Below are 23,250 nucleotides of genomic sequence, written 5' to 3'. Positions count from 1 at the left end.
TTTGACTGAACTGCTTTACAAATGATTTTTTTTTAAATCATTTGCATCTCCATTTTAAAGTATGACTTAAAAGCTTTCAAACTTCAGAAATCTCTTTTGCATTTCTTCCCTCTTTTGATTGTTTTTCTTCTTCTTCCTCATTGAAGTGGGGACATAAAGTAAAGAGCACCTTCTCCTTGGTTAGTTAGCAAGAGGTGAAAAGGAGATTCCTCAATTTCATGTTAGATATTCAGAAGGATGATGTTGCTGAAGATCAAACAAAAACAAAGTTTTAAACAGTTTTTCTAAGAAATCCCTTTTCTTAAAACATTATTTTTATCTCTTACCTTGTCATGTCATTTTTCACTGTGCATTGTTGAGCTCTCCAGCTCAACCTGAATTCGAAGCAGTAATGCAAAAAGGCAGATGTTCCTTTAAATGCTGGCAAAAGACCCACAAAAAGACAGTGAGTTACTTTTAAAAATATGTAAAGAGAAATCTTAACTCTGAAGCAGTATTAAAAAAAAAGTTTGTTTTAAAAAAGTAATAGAAAAATATTCCTATACTTGAAAACAGGAATCCTAAATGATCAGATTCTAAGTTGGAGGAAATGCCACATAAGCTAAGTTCTACTCTCATTTTCACACTATGCAGTCAGAGAGCACTACCCGACATTGCTAAATAACTACACTTATTCAGAGTTATTCCTTACATGCCAGAACAGCAAGTTTTTGTAGCCCGTGCAATAATGTCACATTATTATGATGAAATACGGAAGAGAACTGTCTGACATTGGGCATATTTGCTTTCTCTATACCTCATTTCCCTCATGTCCTTATTACTTCTTCCTACAAAGCACTTTGAGACATCCTAATGGAAAACTAGAAAGACTAGATAAGGTTAGCATGCAACAGGTGTTTGTGAAATCCTTGCAAAAGCAAGGAACATCAGTGTCATTTTTAGCATCGGACAGATCCACACTATACAGTATCCATATCTGACCATCCCACACCACTATAATAAGAATTCTTTAACAACTCTCCCCTGTGGGTCTGCTGTGAAGTTCTTTTAAATGGTGCAAGTCCTGAAAGAAGCTCACTAAAAACACTCTCTTACATGTACCACTCATGGCAAAAATTTGCTTCTCTTTTCCCACCACTTACCTTCCTCTGCCTCATGTAAACTTCTTCAACTCTCAGTTCTGCGAAGTTTCAGCTTCGTATCTGCTTGCAAGCCTTAGCTCTCAGCTTTCCTGCAGGGAGACTGAGCTGAGACCAACAACTCTTGAGTTCCAATCATATTATTCCGCAGCTTTTGGCAAATCACTGACCTCATCTGTACCGGATTATTTTCCAGAAACTACCTAGATAATTTAGTCAATATCTGTAGTGCTTTGGAACTGTACCTTACTATTACGTTATTGTTGTTGTTTGCTTGCATATCATATGAAGTGCCCTACCATCTACCCTGGCTTCTCTTGACCACTTCCTCCCTTCTCCTGACAACATCATTCTTCTGCTGCAATCTCCAAAAAAAATTAGCCCTCATTCTTCTTTCAGAAAGTTCTTTGGTATATACACCCAGTAAATGATATCCCAACAAGAATGGTCCTGAGATCTTTTTTGCCCATGCAGGTATATGGTGCTTGTTTCTATCCTGCAGACACAGGCTTTAGACATCAGGTACAGGAGGCCATTTGGGTCCTCTAGGTCTGTTTCCAGTTATCAATTACTGGCAAACAGAAATGTAATCAGTAAAATTTCATTATCTTACCTGAAAATTTTCTACATAATCTTAAAGGGAAGAGACTCAGATAATGCCATCTCCCTAGCAGCACTTTCCTTAAATCCCTTCCTGCGAATACTTCTGGATGTTTCATCAGTCTGAGGTTCTGGGATGACCAAAGAAGACAAAAAATGCCAAGGAGGAAGGAGCTGACACTACACAAAAAGCTATGGACAAGCAGATCAGCATTTATTCATGCAAAGTCCCACTTAAACCTCTTATGTAGCCAGTGTTACCACATAGACTCACTTGCACTTGTGTCACTACCTTACAACATTGGTATACTGTCAAAACTATACAGGCTAAATGTTAAAAATGCCTTCTAATCAACTTCGAAAATTCAGAAGCAATTATGTAACTGATAAGTCTGAAGGACCCGTGACCTAAAGATTAATTTACACTCTGAAAAGCGAACAGTTCTCTTCTCCTACAGCTTGCTATTTTCTCCGCAGCACAGAGTTTCATAAGGTTGTAACAAGTCTTTGCACAGAGCCACCTTAACATGCCAAACAGATCTCAGTAAGAGGCTTGTCCTGCCAATTTGTGGGGCAAACAGCCAACAACCTGCAGTAATCGATATTTCAGTTTTAAGAGGAATATGTGGTTGCTTCCAAGTCAGAGATTTACATGTCCACGAAGGGGGTGCTAAGTACTCTTGGATTAAGAGAAGAAGGCAGATGTAACCATGACAAGTGCAAGGCTATGGCAATATCTTGCCATCCTACCTACAAAGACAGATTCAGCATGACGGACACTGAAAGCCTGCAAGCCTTGAAATGTCTTACCTTGGCAAGCGACTTTTCTTGGTTGTGAGGAAGTTAAACCAATCATCAGATGCTCCTCACAGCTGAAAAGCAATCAGCAGGGGTCATTAAAACCCAAGAAGCACCAAGGCCCTGACACACGGTCAATGACAAGGTAATTTAATGGTAAACTGTATATGCAGTAGTGCCAACTAACGTGCTACAGTGTGGGAGCAGCACATAAAAGTACAAACAATCTCCTCCACATAGGTGAAGTTATTTACAATACTGATCATACTCAGTATCTACAGAAACAGCTGAATCATATGCTAACCAATTTTAGGTTTAAAAGTCAGAACTTTATCATGTATTTCAGTCACAGACAAACAGTTTCAAAACAAAACTGAATGACTACTGAAAAGCTATGGTTTGCGCAAACTTTTTATACCTTCTTGTCCATCTTGCTTCATCAGAAATTCTCTCCTATATGCCCTGTTTTCACTGCATGTACCAGGTCAGCCTCTCAAAAGTAGAAAACAAAATCTTTCAGAAAAAGGTTTTGAAAAGAAAATCACACTCTTTTGTAACTGTCTTTTCTCACAAATGTACCTTAAATTGATTGCCATGCAGCATTTAATCACTACAGATATTTCCATATGTGTAAAAAACATACTGCTCATTTCACAGTAAGACTAATGTGTAAGCTATGTTAGAAAAGTTATGCTGGTGTTCATATATAAACGGATATAAAGGGATGTGACTTTTGCATTCTGTGTAGGCTCTATACAGTGAATATAATTATTTCAATTGCTTACTTTGCTTCTCATGCTACAGTAAGCAATTTTAGAGGAAACGGATCCATATTGGCAGTACTGCCATTTTTTAAGTACGCCGATTTCTTTAAGGGGCCAAAACTCTGTCATGCAGACAAGACCAAAGATACTCATCCAAACATATGCAGGAAATGGCTGTTATAGCAAGAAACTGTACTTGACTTCACAAAATCCTATGGTAGGTCTCTGACCAGTGACTTGCCCTGCTCTTCTTGATGCCTGTTCTAAGACATCTACACTAACAGCGCTTCAGGAGTTGTAATCATTCTCAATGCATCCCCAGAGAGCCTTTCACTTCTAACGCTTGAGGATTTTTAAAAGGGTTTGGGGAGGGGGGTTATACATACGGTTACAAAGAGTGCAACTTCAAATCCAAAAAATCCTCTGCAGCTCACTTTCAATGAATACTAGATTTGACTGTATTTACTAAGACTTTCCGATTTTAAATAGATTTTTCAGTCAATAGGGAAAGTCAGAGATATCAACGACACAGTTGTGAGCTTTATGTGAGCTAGTTAATCTAGATATTAACAGCAGTAAAGCCACAAGAGTACAGACTCCCATGAAGGGCTCCAAACACTTAGGTAGACTTACTGGCTCATATCAAGGCCTGCAACAGTGCGGCTTCCCTGCTTTTTGGCCAACCAGATTAAACCTACCTCAAGCATATTGCAATCATATGTACCAAAAGCTTGTCTTAAACATGAGCAGCCTTCCTATTTTTAAGAAACTGCTCCAAGAGCTGTGATGTGCCCACACATTTCAAAGGGATGGTAATGCTACAGATGACAGCACCTTAACTGTCAGTGCTAATTATTTCACTGTGGTTCACTTTCAGGGCATGTCTGTTGTGTTGATTCAATGTATTTTGTTATACGTTCAGCAACAACTGCTGTTTATAAAGCCTTCCTCCTTTCTACCAGTAAAGCATCTGCCTTGTCTGTCCAGCTGCAAATGACAATGCTATTAAAAAAAAATAAATGCTATGCATGAAGTTTGGCTATTTGCAGTTTGCTCCTTCCTCAGCATTTTAAGATTGAGGTTTGCAATGTTAAGACCCTTCAGAAAGGCAGTTCTGAGAGTCAGAATCAAACTAAGGAGCTCTTTGGTTCTTCAAGTTTCAGTCTCATGAAACCCTTTGTGTCAGCTCCATTTATTTTGGTATCACTGCTTCCCATACTTGCCTTCCTTACTTATCTTTCCTCTCACTATCTTTTTACTTCTCCTCCTCCAGTACTGTTTATTAGATTTTCATCTAAAATTAGCCTCAGATCATGCAGACTTTACTCAATGTTACATGACACTGATTTCAACTGTCAGCTATCCAAGTCAGAAGTTGTATATTGTCTCTTTACCTGGAACACACTAAAATATTTTCATTTCACTAGTCTGACAGCAGAAGTTAAGCCAGTTTTATATCCATATTGAGAAGTATATCAGTATATACTGATGGTTTCTGGGTTTATGTAGGCTAGATGGGGCTTTTTACAGTCAGAACAGAAACCACAACTAGAAGCGATAGAGGTGGTCATCAGCCACAATACTGTTCAACAGAATTTAAGGCAAGAGTGAAAATAATTTTCCAACACTGCAGTGAATTTCTAACAATCCTGACTCTTATATTACATCAGGAATACATTCAAACGTTTGCCATGGAACAGTAAAACTTGTCTACTGCTCAAGAGTATTTTTGACAAGAATAACCTGTGAATCCACTTTAACTACCACTACAAGGCTACTGCAACACTTTAAAACATGCCTCTTGAGAGGGTAATTTCCTACAGCAACTCACAGCTCATCTACAAATGTGTAGCTTTAAAAGTCTTCCTAATAAAAATGAAACCAAAAGACAGAGGAGCCTAAAACAGAATGCAAGGGCTTAAGAATGCCCAAATCGTGATGCTAACAACTTTACCAACATTTAAGACTCTGAAGATGCAGCTCCCTGAGCAGCTGAACCAATCTAACAGCTGATGCTAAAAGAAGAAAGGTCCTGCTCTTGGCTTTGTCCCCTCCTTTGTAATGGTTCTGGTACTTCCTGAACTTGCGCTAAAGCTCATTCAATTCCCTGATCCAGAAGACCTTTCGCTAACCCAACAACAACAAAATTACTAGGTGTACACCTGATGCAGCTTACAGCTGTAAAAGTACTCGAGTTGGCACTGGGAGATGGGAAAGGAATGTCAGATTAGAGTGCGTCTTTTGGGTAGGGCACTCAGTCCTGATTCTGGCCTAACTTTCATTAGGAAAAAAAAAATCAGCTGTGGATATGGCCTTTGAAATCCAGACCATCTGCAGCTGTGGCAGTTAACAAAGAATGTGATCCCTGTCTGCACACCCTCGTTTCTGCTCCTGTAACAGCACCTATCCACAGGCTGAGTATAAAGATTCAGCCTAAAACAAAGGCTTGGCACTTTGGGGGACGTGTAAAGTTTTTAAGAGAATTAAATTCCTGTCTCTTGTTCAGAGACTTCCACCCTGATGTTGGGGAATTCACCTTGCGCCTCTCTGCTCCAATCCATCCCCTATGGAAATCGGGATAACACTGTTACCTCATAGTGATGATTCGAAGGCAAATATCTTTCTAAACAATAGGCTTCTCAACGCAAGTACCTTTTAAGTATTACTTTAGTAAGAAAATAGCAATAACGTTGATATGAAAAGTACGTTCTTCCTCAGCAGCTGCTCCTCTGACAGAGCCACCATTTCCCTTTAGGAACTCTGATTTTCTTTTCACGCCCTTGCAAACGCTTTTTCATTTCTAAGCCTGGTAATTATTATTGTGGCCTAACGCGGCACCACCGCGCACACACGCGCGCCCTGCGGTACCTTCCGGAGGCCTCAGGGATCTCACCGCGGCTTCCTACGGGCCCGGGGCAACTCGCTCGCCCCCCGCGCCGCCCGCCGCGGAGCAGGCCGAGGCTCGCCCCCTTCCCTCCGCCACGGCCGCGGGCTGTTAACACGTCCCACACGCCGGTTTCTGAAGCCACGGCGGGGTCTGTTGTCCTGGGCAAGCAGCCTGCGCCGGGCCCCGCTCGGAGCGGGGGCAGCAGCCTCCCGCTGCAGCTCCCCGCGCCGGGGCGCGGGCTGCGCGGCCTCGCCTCGCCCGCTCGCCGCCGGGTCCTGCCCGCGCTGGCGCCGGAGCAGCGCCCCGGCCACGAGGCCGCCGCACCCTGCGCCGCCGCGGCTCGCTTCCCGCTCCCCCCTCCCCGCCGCCAGCGGCGTCGCTGACGCGCAGCTCCGCGGCCCGGCCCGGCCCGGCGCCATTGCGGGCTCACCCGTCGCCCCGCGCACGTCCCGGCCGCCGCCGCTCCCGCGCCGCCGCCGCCGCCTGCCCGCCCGGCCCCGGCCCCGCCCCGCCCCGCCGGCCTCCCCCGCCGCCGGCCGCCGCCTCCCCCCGCCGCCGGCGCTGCCCGCCGGCCCCGCGCCTCTCCCCCGCGCCGCTGCCGCCTCCCCTCCGCTCCTGCGCGGCCGCTGCTGTGGCGCAGCCCGCAGCCCCCGAGCGCCGGCCGGGGAGATGCCGCTCTTGGCCTTCTGCCGGCACGGTCGGGCGCGCAGGGCCGCCCGGCCTGACTAGATAGCGCGGTTTCCAACCGCCGGCCTCACATTTTCGAAGAAGGAAGCCTCTGGCGATGGAGAAACTGCCCCAGTTACCTGAAACAAATGCCGGGCGTCAGGAATCTCAGCGAGCGAGTTCTCCTCAGTAACTCTTTGAAGCCCAGCCCTGGCCTTGCTCCTGTTACCTGTGGCGCTGCTCTTGAATGCTGCCCCTGCACAAGGCCTTTTACACAGAGGTGGCAGGATTCTTGCTCTGAGACCATCTTCTGCTGAAAACAGAAGAGGAAACACAGTGAGCTGCAAACCCTTCTGTCCGTATGGGGATGGACAGGGGTTTCCAGTCCTTCTGCAGTATCAGCACTGAATTCCTAAGGGAGGTCGCGGAGCACTCTGTTGAGCAGTGGCGGCTGGATGTTCGCCCTGCCACGCGTGTGGGGTGGTTTTCCCGTGTTCTGCCGCCCTGACCACACGCTGACAACACTGTGGTTAAGCTTCAGTGAATGGCACCTGGCACGTGGCTCAGGTGCTGTAGGAAAGAGGACACACCTCTGAGGAAAACAGGGTGAGCTGCCACAAGGCACAGGGTAGTGGTATTGGTTACCATATTGATTTATTTCTCTTAGCAATAATGATTACCTTGACTAGGCCTGCACTGCTGTGCAATGCAAAAATACCAGACCAAACCATGTGTAAGCTAGCTTGGCTCACAGGAGCATAGCTGCCTTAGTGCAGCACTTTGTGTGGCTGATTAGATTTGCCAAAGTAGGGTATGTGAACTGTTCTGAGAAGTAGGTCTTGCTGGTTGGTGAGAGGCTTTGCTGGTGTTCCATGTACCTGCAGGCATTACATACACACGTTTTCATTTTTATCCTGCAGATGTTGCACAGTGGTACAAATGGTATTGGTCTCAGAGCATGTAAAGCCACCATCCAGCATCCCTAAGCCATGATTGAACTGTCTTTTCCCAAGTATTGTATAGTAGAGTGTCTGCAAAGAGGACAGATGGGAACAGACTGCTGGGTTCAGAAATCTCACTGATAACTTTTCTATGTGGAGGAAATAACATTTATTCTCATCCACACAGGTGAATCCATTATTTCCAGTCTACAGGTGTCTTTTACATTGATTCCTGAACTGCTACATGAAGAGAGCAAACTAGGGGCACATAAGAACATTGATGTCTCCAGCACAGTTGGAGAGCTCATTGGTCTTCTGTGTTTTACAGATGTTCTATATATTCATGGTTGCATGAACTCTGCAGGAACAAGTATGAAGACCTCACCCAGCTGTGCTCATGTTGGCACTTACTGGGACACAAAAGAGAGGAACAGACATCATGAGAACTAAGTGTCAACTAAGTGTGTTGACAGATTGTAAACATTTCCCCATGATGGCCTAGAAGGAAGAGGAGAGTTTGTCACAGTATGCCATCAAACACTTCCTAGAACAGGAAGAATTGTCTTCTAGCTTCCAAGCAAAACCTCGTACCCTTTTCCTCTTACACAGCGGTGAGCACTAGTTTTATTGTTTAAATAATTCCTTTCCTTCCTGGAGTTTATCGTTCCACCTTTGTTTTGCTAAAGTAGATAAGAACAAATTATGCCTAACTGGGTGAAGGCTAAGTGAATTCTGAATGAAGTGTCCACCCAAAGGTGTAATGCTGTTAACAAATCAGTTCAGGCCTTAATTAATGTTAGATTAATTGGCGTGACTTAGCTTGTATAGACAACTTTTAAACCGGCTGCAGTTTTCACTTGTGTTGTCATCACACTTTCTTGTGGTTTATTCTATTCTGTTTAGCAAGTTGTAGAATGCCAGAAAACAAGAAGCTTGAATCATATCCCTGTTCTGGAGGTTAGTGGGATGTAGCAGTTATTATCACTGATGTAGCATTTACTGAGGTAGCACTTACTATGTTTTGGCCTTCCATCCTAAAAAGTCATTAAGATGATGAGATTTTTTTTCCCCTTTTAGAGGTTTGGGTTCTGTTGCCAGTTCTGTACGAAGCAACTATGGGCTGGAACTCAGAAGCGAATCTGAAAGTTTCATTTTTAAGGGGCTCTGAAGTACTGGTACAGACAGAAAGGCATCTTAAATGAGATCTTATCATCTCCCTGGGGAATCAAAAGCGAACATATGTCATACCTTTTATCTCAGAGTTAGTGCTTTCTACAATACAGAAGCTGAGTTAGTAATCTATCATGATGATCCACCTTCTAACAATCCAGGTTCCCTACTCTGCTGAATTAACATGGGCCTATTGAATAAGGAGATACAAGCAAGTGGGTATAGAGGAACACACCATCTAACATTGCTACTTTTGGGCTCATGGGAAAGTGTGTAGGGTAGGAAAGTAGTACTAGTTAAGTGGAATTAATCACAGGTGCCTTTATTGCACTTGAATAAATTGCTTTATCCCTCCTTTTTATATTTACTGAGGTATGGCAATTAATTTCCCATGGCTAATCTTCAGCCTTATCTTATCTATAGCTGTTTGTCATTAGTTTGTTTACATTGCTGCAGTTTTATTGTGCATTGGAACACCTTTGATATGTGAACTGAGAGTACTTATGTGCCTTCGTTTTCATTGTATACATAAGCTATGTACTCCTGTAAGTTATTTGACTTGTTTATTTTATCTGGGCTATGGAATAACCTTAATTCTCCATCTTTTTTTTTTTTTTTCCTATCAAACCACTCTGCAGGCTAATGAAAAGATCTGAGTCAGTCATATCAAATAAGCTATTCAGTAAATACTGCTTTTCTCTCTTTTTTTTGTTCTTCTGCTTGTGGAAAGTTATTGTGTGGCTTATAATTTTTCTGAAGTTGTATTTCAATTCACCTTTTTTACTGTTTTTCTAACTGTAACCTTTCTAATATTTCTGCTGAACAGATGACTCAGACTTGCTAAGCAAAATTTATGTTTCCATGACTATTTTTACATAGTTAGTTACGTCGCAGCTTTGATTCTCTCCAGTATTTTTCCCACAGTAAAATCTAAGGCTGTATTTTCACAAGATGGTTAATCTAATTTTAGGAAGCCTAGTATCAGATCAAAAGTGTCATTGGCACAGGACACTCCACTGATACAAACTCATTCTAGTGGTTCACATGTACTTAAACATTTTTGAAGGGGAACTTTGTCTCAGCAGATGTTACATCTGATCATCTCCGCTTCGCATCATCTCACAGTCAGTACAAGACCAACATAAATCAGAAGCATGGGTTTAGCTAACATGGCAAAAATACTATCACGTGCTTATGCCTAATCCACAATACTTGGGTAGCCAATAATTCATAGATTTAAGATTAATTAATGAAAAGCCATGGTTTTAGTAAAGACAAAAGAGGTTTGTACTTACACAGGTGTTAGTAGGTCATGTTTAGCTTGGAAAGAAGCTTACTTTTAACTACTAGTATATGTAGCAATATTAGAACAACTTTTCTTTGCTAAGATTTTATGTCATATGTCATTGTAGTTAACATGGGAAAAAACATGTCCTGTGTTCTAGTGTATTGAATTTGTATTTTCTACTTATTTTCCTCCTACAGAGAGAGGAACTAGTTAAGGAAAATTAGTACAGTTAAGATAATTTAAATTTTCTCTTTTGAGTTACTCAGAATTTTTCCTGAAATATTCTCCAAGCTGTGAAAGGAGAATTCCTACTACATAAGAGTGTGGCTCTTTACAATAGCTTGTGGAAGGAAGAGTAAACCATATCTTCACTGTCCAGCAGGAGAAATTACCTAGTGAGCTCTTTCTTCAAATTATTCTGTCAAGAGCACAACAGAACTTAAGTGATTTCCAACTTCTGAATTTGCTCCGCAGTAACTCTAAATCCAAGCAAATCTAATCTTAGTTGTTTTACTGATAATCAAGAACATGTCTTCTCATACAGTAGCCTTAAACTAGTGTAAATCTGGTGTAAGTAAAATACTAGTTGAAGCAAATGTCACCTACATAATGAGATTTATTTCTTCACTACAAAGACCCTATTTATAAAAACATGCTTTTTCATTCTTTATGAAAGTCTTGTCCTTGTCCCTGTGCATGAGCCAGAGGAATTTTGCACTTTTTAGCTGGTTAGCAATGCTTTTAGGTAAATCAAGAACTTTTTTTTTTTTTTTTTTTTTGTAACTAGAAAGATGATACATAGGCAAGCTGATATACAGTGGTTTTATTGGCATGGCTCTCTTCATCGTAAATGATTAAGCCATAGGAAAATTACATCTGCCATTGAAAAAAGAATGCAGTATGTCTCTCTTGTTTTTTGTATGTCTCTTAATCTGAGACAGTAGAGGCTAACAAGTAGGCTTTTTACTCTAATACTGAATAAAAAGGGGAATTGCAGTAATATAATTCAAAGCACAACTTGTCATGAGACACTGAGTCATGCAGGTCATAATAAAAAATTGCAACCCAAGTGCTCTGTTTGTCAGTTTGAAAAGTTGGTAACTGTAAGGAAGTTGTCTCTTAACAAGTTTTAATGACTGTTTGCCAAAAGCTACTTCTCTAATTATACTATTTAACTAGACTTGTGAGAGGATGTCAATGCACTTTTAAATTATTTTTTTCTGGCCTCCTTTTCCTCTGAAATGTATTGCTTTGTATTAGTCATGAGCATGAGCATTACATATGCCCCGCTTGTCGTATTGTCATGTGTTTCCTTAAAAAAAAAAAAAAGAAGAATTTCTACCATTCTGAACTTGCCAGGTTGCCTGGCTTGCGGCCAGGTCATACTTTTTCCAAAACACAGAAGAACTGCTAGTTCTTGTCAGATATCAATTAAAGTTAATAAATAAACAATTCCTACATTCCTACAACACCTGTAGGAACAGTCAGATGTTACTATCTTAATGTTGCAGGTGGCAAAACTCACATGTATGAAGATGAAGTGGCTTGTCTGTGGCTAGGAAATAAATTTAATGGCAGAACTGATTTTTTTTCTTTATCTTAGTTCTATGCTAACTATGTTAGTCACGCAGACTATCTTAGAATAAAATGAGAACAGATTTTGAATATCCCTCAAGGAAAAGGTTATATGTGTAAAGTGTACTAAATAATTCCACTTTCCTGAGGTTAAGTACAGGCATGAGTACCCAGGATTTTTGTCTGATAGGAGTCTAGAATGTCTTCAATAAAATTTATTCAATTGTTATTTCCCATAGAAGAGGAAAGAACAAAAGTAGGAGCCAGACATGGAAATGGGGCCCCTCAGATGTTATTTAGATACTCCAAAAAATTCTCCAGCCAGCATGGTCTGCTGCCAAACGACACAAGCTGACAAGCCTGAGGAAGCTGTCAATCTGTAGGTCATTTGTCTTGGGAGCAAGTTGGCAGAATTTACACTGGAAGAGTTTTACTGGTAAAAGAGCACTGCGATGCTGTACTGGCAAAAGCAGTCTTAGCAGCACTCTTATTTTAAGAATACGCTCTCTCTGCTGCTATTATAAAGTGTTCGTGCAACTTGTTATGCAGCATATTCCAGTGTCTACTAATTGCTGTTTACTAATAGTGCTAAGAGTCATCATAATCTACCTCCAGGGCATTTTATTTTACCGTATGTTCAAAGAAACCATTTTGAAAAGCACCAACACATTATTAACATTCATTATTAGCATTAAAACCTTAGGGTTAGGCTTGGAGAAGGAAAGGAAGATTTGGCTTATGGTTTTACTGATTCTGTCTTGAAGGTGATTATTGATTTTCTGTCGCTGTTGTCATCACTTTGCATTCTAGCCATCACAATCATTAGACCTGCATCATGGTGAGCAAAATTCCAGTCCTGACACGTACCTGGAATTCAGTTCACCTAGAACTCTTATATAGGGACAGAGGAATGTAGAGTGATTAAAATGGAAACAATCAATTTTTACTTATAAAATGGTGACCAGTGAGTGGGGCTGGTGAGCATCCACCTCCAGTTACTGACTCCGGTTTGTCTGGAGCTGTGAGCTTGCGGTGCGGTCAAAGTGCTAAATCATGAGTAGGGCTAGTCAGGCAGATAGCAAGCAATACAAGGACAGTCCGTCTGCTCCAGCAGACAGTCCTTATTGTGTGTGTGTACAAAGGCACAAAATTAAGCAGTGATGCATATTGCCCACTAGCAAGATCTCACCAGCAGTGGTCAGGTGTGCTGAGATTCTGGAGACAGAATGCTCCAGTGCACCCAGCAGAGGCAGCTCTTTTAAGTTCAGGTGTTCCCAGGTCCAAAGCACTCCGGGGGGCTTTGCTCACATTTTACATTTTCTTTTTGGTTCCTTGATACTGGTAGCGCCATCACTTACCTCAAGGGTTGCTTTTTCTGTTTCAGCTCTATCATTCCTTTTTTTTAAAAAAATGTTTCCAAGGACGTTTTTCTTAGCTTTCTTCATATCCTTTAGTTTTGCCTAAGGAGACTTGCATCACACAATGGTAGCTGCTCTTAAGCTGCTTCTTTTAAGGCATGGCATGTTTTAGTAAGCGCTTTATGTCATCTGCTATGCTAGTTACAGGTGTATGGCTCAAGCCATCTGCAGGCTCCCTGGCCTAGAGTAGGTTGCTTTTCTGGTCTAAGCTGTTCCTCTATCCTGCAGAATACCGTGTGCTAAACAAGCTACTGGCCCTTGCACTACCTCAGCAGGGCAGGTGTCAAGATGAATCCAGTAGAGATGTTTAAAAATCTCATGATGTTAACTCTCTTGATTTAGAAAAAATATCTGCAAGACTTTTCCCATCTGGTACTTTAAAGTACACTCAGATAGTCTCCTGTAAGAGCAGCTCTTCTCTGGAAAACTTAAGAGTGCAGCAGAGCTGTTCTCAGTGATCTGTTTAGTATGGTCTTGTCTGTAAAAGGTGACATGCAGTTCAGTATATAAGTTGTGTGTCTCTATGATATTGAACAACAAAAGTGTCCCTCACAGCTACTGCTAGCTTTTAAGTGCAATCTGTTGAAAGGACTGAAGAATGCTACAGAAAACAAGAGGATTTTGAAATTCAAGAGTGAGAACTAAAACCAACAATTAAGGAAGCCCTTCTTGTTACACACTCTATTGGAAAAAGTTAGACAATATAGAGATAAGTATAGAGATAAGAATATGAGCTGTGTCCTTGAATAATACAGAGCCCTTGTTTCCATGAGATAGCTTGTATAACCATACATTCGACAGAGGGAGGTATACCTACCTCCTTCCTGATAGCATGCCATTTTGAAGAGGTACGTGTGACTAATGAATCCTCAAGAGACAAAGCTTTTGGAAAGCATATCCTGATAATTTTAATGACGAATAAAAAATGGGATTTTATCAAATAAAGAGGATTTAGAAAAAAAGCAAAAGGTTGACATGCATAGCTAAGAAGACCAAGAAATTGAAGGCAAGATATGCAAGATATGACTCTTTACTTGTGTCCATGAAAACCCCTCTGTCATCTTGGCAGTATGTCCTTCATTATTAAGGCCTCAAATGGATTGATTTGTAGACAGGAATATACGATTCATTACTGTTGTCTGATGTTTTATAGATAGACCAAGAGTAACAGGCATCAGGATATTCTTGAAGGAGAAAAAATGTATTGTGGCCATAAAAATGGAAACAGTGCATGCAGCAAAGTGGAACAGGTCTTATAGCAGCAAGATTTTATTTCTCCTGGAAATAATTGAATGTTTTCTGAAAGCACAGTTAAAAAAAAGTGTAAATTTTTGTAAAGTTTGGAAAAAAGTAAAAAAATTTATAGCTCTTTACATCTGTAGTTTGCAAAGTATTTATATCTGTTCCTGTCAATATCTGTGTCCTTTTACAGAAACTGAGGCAGAGGGAAGTGAGTCACTTGACTCACTGAAAGTCAAAACTGTGTTAATGATACAGGCTGGATGCAAACCCAGGACTTTCGCATTAGTACAATATATACACACTAGGCTATGGTGTCTCTTACCTTCTTGGAAAGTATAACATCAATTCTACTCTCTAATCATTTAGTGCATTTGATTGTATGTTTTCTGTCTACACACCAAGAAAGCTGTGAGCTGACCGTAACAATTAATATATACAGCAGGGTGGGTTATTGCTTGAAGCGTGAGAAGTTTGATCCAAATAACAGAAGCACAAATACACTCTGAGCTGCCAAAGGTCAGTTTTGTGTGTTGTACTACTTTGTAATTGTAGATCAGCTCAGAAATACAGCATTAGCTAACCCAGCTCTGATTTTTCTTGCCAAGTTCTTCTTTACACCTTATATTTTTTGACTGAATCTAACATTTTACTCTAAAGCTATATAGTTATGAAAAGTGAGACACTTTATTCTTCAGACCTGAAAGGAATAAGCTACTGTAAAAAGTCTTTTACAGAGACCGTACATTGGACAGAACGCATGGTTCCTCTTCCCTGTATTCCTCCATTTCATGTGCTACATCTTTGCTCCATCATATTTGTCGCTTGTTTGATCCCTTTCAGCTTAGCAGGATATTTGCAACCACTCTCCTCATTCACCCTATCTTCCTTCTCTAAATCCGGGTTTCTTTCTTGCTTTTCTTTTCCCTGCGCCTGTCTTATTTAGAGCAGAAGCTCCCTCTGCTGTTCCATTTTGCAGCAGTATAGTCATCATAGAAACTCGATAGGTTTCCAATTATCTAATAAACCAAAGTGCAAAATCCAGGGAAATGAAGGAAGTTATTACTGAAAATGTTTTAAAACACAATTTACTTTTCTTTGCAACAATTTCAGCTTTTTATGAGTTCAACAGCAGCATCAATACATTTTTCACAGTAAACTTAAATACATTTTTTTCCAGAAGCTGCTATTAAAAATCTAACCTATTAGTAGCAACAAACCCAGACAGAAATTGGATGCATCTGAAAGTTTACAGCACCTCTGAGCCCTGGCAGCAAAACATGAAATTGGTTCTTCCTCATCTGTTTCTTCTCCAGCCCCCCCTCCCCCCAGGCTGTTCCTGCAGGGTCAGAGCACTAGGGCTTGCAGATGCACTGCGGACGGACTTCACCAGCTTGGGGTTTTCCACGGACCTGCTGTCCATCAGTACAGACTCCGACCTGCTTTCACGTCCTTAGAGCCCAGGATTGTGCTCACATGTGCATAATTCGACGCCTGTGAGTTGGCCAAGTGATGTGAAGCAAGGCCTGCTGGCAGGAATACCAGTTTCCGTGTGCTTCAGGGTTTTGCTGGGACTTCAGTGCGAGGCGTTTTTCTTGCACTCTGCTGAGGGGGTTATTGCTTCTTCATGCCGACATTCAGATCTCAAGGGTCACTAAACGCAGATCCCCGCGAGCATCGCGGCTGCAGGCAGCCTGCGCGCCCGGCCCCGCCGCGGCCGGGACTCGAACCCGGGGCCTCGGCCTGTTTGGCCGTGCGCATGCGCGCCGCGGCGGGAAGGGCGGGGAGGTCACGTGCCCGGCGGGGAGGGAGGCGGCGGCGACATGCTGCGGCTGCTGGAGAAGCTGCCGCCGGGGCAGGCCCTGGAGGTGGGCGCGGAGTGGGGGGCGCGGGGTTGTGACCCGCGCGCGGCCCGGTGACCCCCGTCGGCGCGGGGCGGGGGCGCGGCGGCCGCGCTCGGCGGAGGGGGGCGCGCGGCCCGTCGCGGCCCGGCCCGTCGCGGCCCGTCCGTGAGGCGCGGCGGCGCGGGCGGGGCGCTCCGCGCTCTCGGGTCGCGCAGGGAGCCGCGAGCCGCCTGCGGCTCTGTGAGTTCTGTGAATGGCGTTGCGGCGCTGGGAGGGCGCCGAGGCAGTGCTCAGCCACGAGAAGAGGGATAACCGAAGTGCCTGCAGAATCCCACACCTGGTACAGGTTAACTACAGCGTCAGCACGGTTTTAATTAGGTTTCACTTTGTTTCTTCCAGTTCCTTCATAAAATAGTTGACGGCATATGTGGCCGTGCATATCCTCGCTACCAGGATTATGGCAGTGCTTGGAGCTTGACGGAGTGGATGGAGGTTTTAGAAGAAACAGTGGCCTATTTCAAAACTGCAGTTGGCAGAAACATGTCTGATGAAGAGGTAATGGCTCATCACTGACTGAGTTTGAGATCAGACTGGAGTGATTAGCCTTGTGGTTTATTCAGTCCTAAGCTTTTCTGTAATGTAGAATTTGAATAATAACAGGTTAAATCTGAATAGCGTCAGGTTGAAAGCGAGAAGCGTTTAGAGATGTAAGGCTCCTCTTGAAAGAGAAGGTGAAATTGGACCCTTAAAAATATAGTGAAGAGTACTGATTTGTTAAAATATCCTGTCAGTCACTTAAATCAGTCTCTTATGTACTGCAGAATTAATGTGTCATTAGCAATGAAAACAATTTATGCTCTTGTTTGGATTAGTCTGTATTGATTTGTCTTAAAATAGCGGCTGTATGTAAGTGCTTAAACATTGAGTCTAAATAGACGATGTGAGACAGGGACAATAATTCAGGGCATTTCAATATGTCTAAATTTTGCAGAAACTCGTTCCATTACGAGGAATCTTAATTCTCATTTTCTAACCGTTGCTAGTATTCTGACTGCTTGCTAGTAGCTAGGTCACAGAAGGAGGCACAGAATAAGAGCTTTGTTAGTATGTCTGTTTAAGCTAAAATAATATGATTTACCTCTACTCTGATATTCAGAAATTCTCCAAACTAAGCCTGTGCTGTTTGTGTGTGTGTGGTTCTTGTGCTCATTTTAAATGGCATCTAGCAAGGCCAAGAAAGCCTCCATTCTCTGGTCTCTTTTTGTTTAAATGACCTTATGCATTAGGTAGGCACTACTGCCCAACAAGATGTGTGTGTATATATATTTTAATATTGCTGTGGCAGATGCACTGTTTGTAGTGGCCAAGAGTTAGAATCAGTAAGATGAGGTTATGAAGTTCAGTGTTAACAGCTATCCAGGTAGAAGCTTGGATAGCTGCAGAGCTATTACTGTGTGGTATATCTTATTTCTTTGGTTCATAATTAAAGCAGTCTTAATTTTAATCTATTTCGATATTTACAGGTTGCTGAACAGGTGACTGAATTGAATTCAAACTATCAAGAAGCAATCACAAAATGTCTAAAAGGCAGAAAGGAAGAAATCAGGAATGCATTAGTAGAAAGAGTAAATGCAATCTCTTCTACCCAGCTGCAGGATTTTGACTGGCAGTTAAAGGTGAGACCATTTCTCTAGTGTTGTTTTGAATATACCTAAGGAAGAAGTATTCCACAATGTAGCAGTAACTATTGATACAGTCTCTTTAGTAGACCAGCTTATTGTGGTGCACAGCTTAATTTTTATGGGTACCAGAAACCCACATTCATGATAACAAGCCAAAGACTTTCCATAAATCTGCATAAATCTTGAAAATATGTGTTTTTTTTCATACTACAATATACAAAATCACCTCTTTCCTAAAAGAAGAATGAAAGTAACTCAAACACCTGAAAATCTCATTTACTGTCATGATTTTCAGGCCTACATTCTTTTTCCATAGAGTAAAAATTCTATCTACTTAAAATAAAAAGTGCTACACTAATTCAGGGTATGGTTCCTTGACTCTTCAGATTTTTAGATTTCTGCATTAAATCATTTACTGATTAGTCTGAAATCATTTATCTTTGGTTTATTTTACTAATAAGTGTGCTGCCTAAAGTTGGATGGTGCTTTGGGGTTGCAAAGACATTGCTTAGAGCTTTAAATTAAGCTCTAAGCTATCTTAGATTTAGAATGTAAACTGCGTAAGTAATGTTATTTTGTCTGTCTGCGGAAGATGTTAAATAGTAAATAGTTTTCTGCCTCAACAAGAATAATTTGTGGAGCAAATAGCTTTGGAAATCAAAGAGCAATGCCTAAGCAGACAAGGTTTTGCAAGAGCTGATGCTGTGGCAACATATTGTGCTTCAGACGAGCTGTTACTAAGCCTTGATCCCTCTTGCTAACTGTGTTTACTCCTGACAAGAATATAAGGCAGACTTCTGAGAACTCTTGTAACTTACTTGTAGTTTCTCTTAACCTTTTTCTGTGAAGGATTTTTTGTCTTTCTTCCTATTTCATGATACAAACTTATTGTAGATATCTAAACTGTTGCCTGTATTTTGTTTAAACCACTCTTCTTTATTGCTTCAGTGGGTTGTGGTGTTTTTTCATCTACTCTAATTGAATCCTACCAAGGAGATTCTCTCTCCCTTTTTGTACTGCATTCTGCTCTCTAAATAAGATAGCTGGGTACAGAAAGTGACTGGCTGTCTTGTCAACGATACTCTAATACATATCAAAGTCTAGCTTATATTAGAGTAGACGTAACAGTAAACAAAAGAAATCCATGCAATTGTTGTATAATTCTCTTAATCAGTATTTGTTAAATAGTATATCTCACAAATGATCAGCTGTAGAATTGAAAACTGCACAGAAACTGTCCACTTCTTCCTTACCTCCCCCTCCTAAAACCCTTCTCACTTGTTGATGACCAGAACTGTTCCAGTAAGGTGATTTCAAAGTATACTTTTAAAGAGCTATGCTTAAATGCTTCATTCCTTATGATTTAGAACAAAAAAATTTAGACGTCTTGTAATTTTAACAAGTTCTTTTTACAAATATTTTGCTATGAGAAGGGTTGTTGGTATATTGTCGATTAAAAAATTAAAAAGCAGCTGCAGATATGACTGAGAAGTTAGTTTCTTCATGTTGATGTTCTAGTACTCTTTCTGTATAAAATGCAGGTAAAAGCTTTATGGCTTCACTTTAACTTTTTTGTTTGTTTCATTAACTTACACAGCTTGCTCTCTCCAGTGATAAAATCTCCATGCTGCAAATGCCACTTCTCAATCTTGATTTGGATGTGAGAGAAAATGGTGAAATTAAACCAATCTCTATAGAAATGAATAAGGAAGAGTTGCAGAACCTAATAAATGCATTGGAAGCTGCTAATAAGGTAGATTTTTTACCATCCTTTCCTACTGGATTCTCATTTACTGTGTTTGTTCTAATAAAATTTGTTACCAGTATCCTGCTGAAAATCTGAAGTAAATCATTCATTAGCAAAATATCTTTTGACTCTAGAGTTAAAGAAAGTCTTATGTAAAGCAGCTTATGTAAAATATTTTTTCTTTGTGCTAAAAGCCACTGAAGTCTGTCAGTGTAGTTGAGAAATTTTTTAAAGAAATGTAATTAAGAGTCCTGATAACCTGCAGAGTTCTGAGTCTGCTCAGAACACCATTAAAAGATCTTGCAAGAGTAAGAGGAGAAGGAAATAAATGACAAAGTGACAGATGAGTGGTATTTTGAAAGATGGAAGAGAGAGAGAGAGAGAGGTGTGGGGGGGGGGGAGAGAGAGAGAACGAAAACTGTGCTATTCCCCCAGCTTCCCAAAACTTCAGTGGCTGTGAATGTATATCACAGAATTGCCTGACTCTTATTTCCATGGCACAGTAAATCAGGAGGAAAATTACGAAGACGACAATATGTCTGTAACACAAGAAGAAAATTTCAAGTGTGACTAATTTGGGATGTCTCAAATTTCCTCAGTCTTTTCTTTAGGAGGATTTAAAAAAATTGTTAGAGGAGGAAGTGTCTTGTGACTTGCTCCTTGGATAACCATATTTCCTGGAAGCCGTCCTTGTTCAGTTATGTCTCAGTATTCATTCTGGCCCTGTAAGAAAGGGCAGCAGGACTTCTATTTTTTTTTATCTGAAAATATACTTCAAATATTTACCAAGTTGGTTATCTGGGAGATAATTCTCTGGCAGCTTATAGGATGGATATGAAAGTCGTGCATGGACATATTTGGAACTTGGCGGCATCTAGTTGCTTGTTAATGCTTAGTGTGTAGAGAAATTCTTTAGATGTTTTAAGTAATGTTATAATACTGTAACTGGAATTTGTAGATACAGGTTTCTAAAATAAACTTTGGTATGTTACAACCAAAAATAATCAATTTGTAGTTTTTAGAATGAAATACTAAGATATAATAGTCCTATTAGTCTTGGTGTCTTATGTCAAAATATTATGTCCACCTGTTGCCTCAATGAGGCTGGTGTGAGACCTCTGGGTAGCTACACAGTTTCCATTGAGATAAATGTATTAGTGGAGATACAGATGCAACTTTGTTGAAATGACTGCACTTCTCAACATTTTTCTTTTCCCTGGGCTTTTTTCTCCAAAGCAAATAAAAAGAGCAGCTTCTCTTGAATTCAAGACTATGCAAAAATTTTTTTTTCCAGCTCAGACTTCAGCATTTTCCATATGCCTTGTGTCCTACTTGAAAGTCCGCTGTAGGAGATTTTCATTCCATACTTACACTTCCATGTGAGGGCAGTGAGGAATTTGCTTTATAAATGGAGCCCTCAGTTCTGCTTTGTGTGAAGTGAATCCAGTGGACCTGGAATTACCGTTCTGTTTTTTCAGTCACAAGGAGCTGAAGAATGCTTTGTGTGCTGTAAGCACCAAAGAAAATTGTTAGAAGTAGTAGTAGCTGTGAGTTGCATTTTCCAGGGGAAAGATGTGTTTATACAGGCCTGTATTGTAGTGTAACTGTGACAGAAAGCATAAAGCTGTATTTCCGAGATTATTTTAGTTTTTTATTCTTCCAACTTTGATCTCATTCCTTTTCTTCTTTTTGAAGGTTGTTTTGCAACTGAAGTGATCATATTGAGACGATTGACAGCATCTGCTGGTGCTGATTCCACAAGTGACTTGGAAAAATAGAAATGTTCTCTACAAAGCCAAAAGCTATTGATGCAATAAAATACTGAACTGAGCAAGTGGTAATGACTTGTGACCAAATAAACTGTTACTCCTTTGAAAAACAGAAACATCTTAGATCTGCTAGACCAAAATTATTCAAATCCAATGTACAGTTGCTTTCAGTACTGAAAATATATAGAACTATAAACAGTGTAATTATCATCATCACATGCATTTGCATCTTTACTTTTGTTAAATTTCGGGGGTGATTGCACATCTTCCTGGGAAGACTAAGGCACCTTACTTATGTAACACTTTATCCTTACCGAAGGTGCAGTGATGATGAAGAACGGACAGCAGAGCTGTAGCATTAATGTATTTATACTTGTAAATAATAAACAATTGATTTTTTTTTGTGTGTGAATAACTGCAATAAGTTGGTTCTTGATTTAATAATCACTAACTTCTGAACTTTGTTAAATGCTAAAATCACCTCTGAAAACAACAGCAGTATAAAAGCTGAATAAGGACTTGGGGTTAACCCAGTCTTTTTCAGTTTGGATTCAGCATCTTAGCTGGTTGTTTTTCACTTAAATATATTGATGGTTTCCAAAGGAGTTGCTGTGCGAGAGAGGAACTGACCTATGTGGCCTGTCAAGAGGATATTCCCAGCCTATGCAGTAAGGCATATAACTGGTAAATCTGCATCTAAATCTTACTGAAACTGAATTGGGGTTTTCTGGTAGTATGTAACAAAAATCAGAAGCATACACTGGAGAAGCTTACAGCAGGAGTTTAATTGTTTCTACTGTTAAACCATTTTTCTATATTTAAGGAGCAAATTATCTGTAATGCTTATATAAATGATAATGTGCACTGCCACACACATCTGTATACATATGTATGTATAAAAAAAGGCAAAATAATGTTGCAAACTTTAGTGTCTTGGAATTCTTCCATTTTATTTTGCTGTGCCATATATTTAAATATGGGCAAAGTGTAAAGTAGTACATCTGTACAAAAATATTGGACTTCACAGGATTGCATGGAGAAGAGGAGGACAAGAAGTCTTATAGAAAAGCCTATGTGAAAAATATTTAGCTCGCTATCCCAAAAGCCTAGTAAAATCCGTGTTTCGAATCTAAGAACTGGCACAGAGGCTCTGCAGGTCAGAGAACACATTTAAAAAAAATTTTGTGTGTGTGTGTGTAATATATATATATATATATATATATAAAAGCGTGTGTATACATAAAAATTGATACCAGTACATTTAGTCATATGCATTTAGTTCAGTGTCAGCAATTCAAGAAAAAGCATAAAAGTAGAAGGGGTTAAGTGTCATAAGAATTATTAAAAGATTGGAAAAATAGCTTATAGTGAAAGAAACTCAGTCTTTAAAAGATGTGACTTCATCATAGTTCTGAGTATTCAGAAGTAATAGAAATTTGTTAATCACCTAATCAGTTTATCAGATGACAGATCTTGAATCAGTGGTCTCAAATTCATGCTAAAATATTCAGGCTGGAATTAATGTTTTTTAACTTCAAAAAAAAATCTAGAAGAAGTTATTGCTGGTTGTCCTGTAGTCTATTTAGGAATACCCTTATTTTTTGGTTGCAAGTTTAATGAATAAATTGGTCAGATTTGCTTATTTTGTTAGGCAGGTATATTTGTCTTGCCTCTACTTTTCCCTTCCCTGTAAATGTTGCTTTATAGAAGAACGAAACTGCTT

General features: G+C 40.5%; 1 protein-coding gene and 1 long non-coding RNA gene across 2 annotated transcripts; one reads left to right on the top strand and one right to left on the bottom strand.

Annotated features, from left to right (window-relative positions):
* Positions 1 to 6,676, bottom strand: LOC134140407 (uncharacterized). Its single transcript, XR_009958395.1, has 4 exons — positions 6,619 to 6,676; positions 1,143 to 1,231; positions 327 to 420; positions 1 to 246 (listed from the first exon to the last, which is right to left on the bottom strand). It is a non-coding gene; the product is annotated as an uncharacterized LOC134140407 (long non-coding RNA).
* A 9,598-nt stretch (positions 6,677 to 16,274) lies between these two features.
* Positions 16,275 to 21,942, top strand: COMMD8 (COMM domain containing 8). The gene is made up of 5 exons (XM_062574612.1): positions 16,275 to 16,353; positions 16,729 to 16,884; positions 17,853 to 18,005; positions 19,609 to 19,764; positions 21,454 to 21,942. The coding sequence occupies exons 1-5, from the start codon at positions 16,309 to 16,311 to the stop codon at positions 21,472 to 21,474; spliced, it is 531 nt and encodes a 176-aa protein (XP_062430596.1). The 5' UTR covers positions 16,275 to 16,308; the 3' UTR covers positions 21,475 to 21,942.
* The last annotated feature ends 1,308 nt before the right edge of the window (positions 21,943 to 23,250 follow it).

The sequence above is a fragment of the Rhea pennata genome, chromosome 4 (genome assembly GCF_028389875.1).
Source record: "Rhea pennata isolate bPtePen1 chromosome 4, bPtePen1.pri, whole genome shotgun sequence".
Classification (NCBI taxonomy): Eukaryota; Metazoa; Chordata; class Aves; order Rheiformes; family Rheidae; genus Rhea; species Rhea pennata.
Note: the sequence above shows the minus strand (reverse complement) of the source record. Positions and strands in the feature narration are given on the sequence as shown.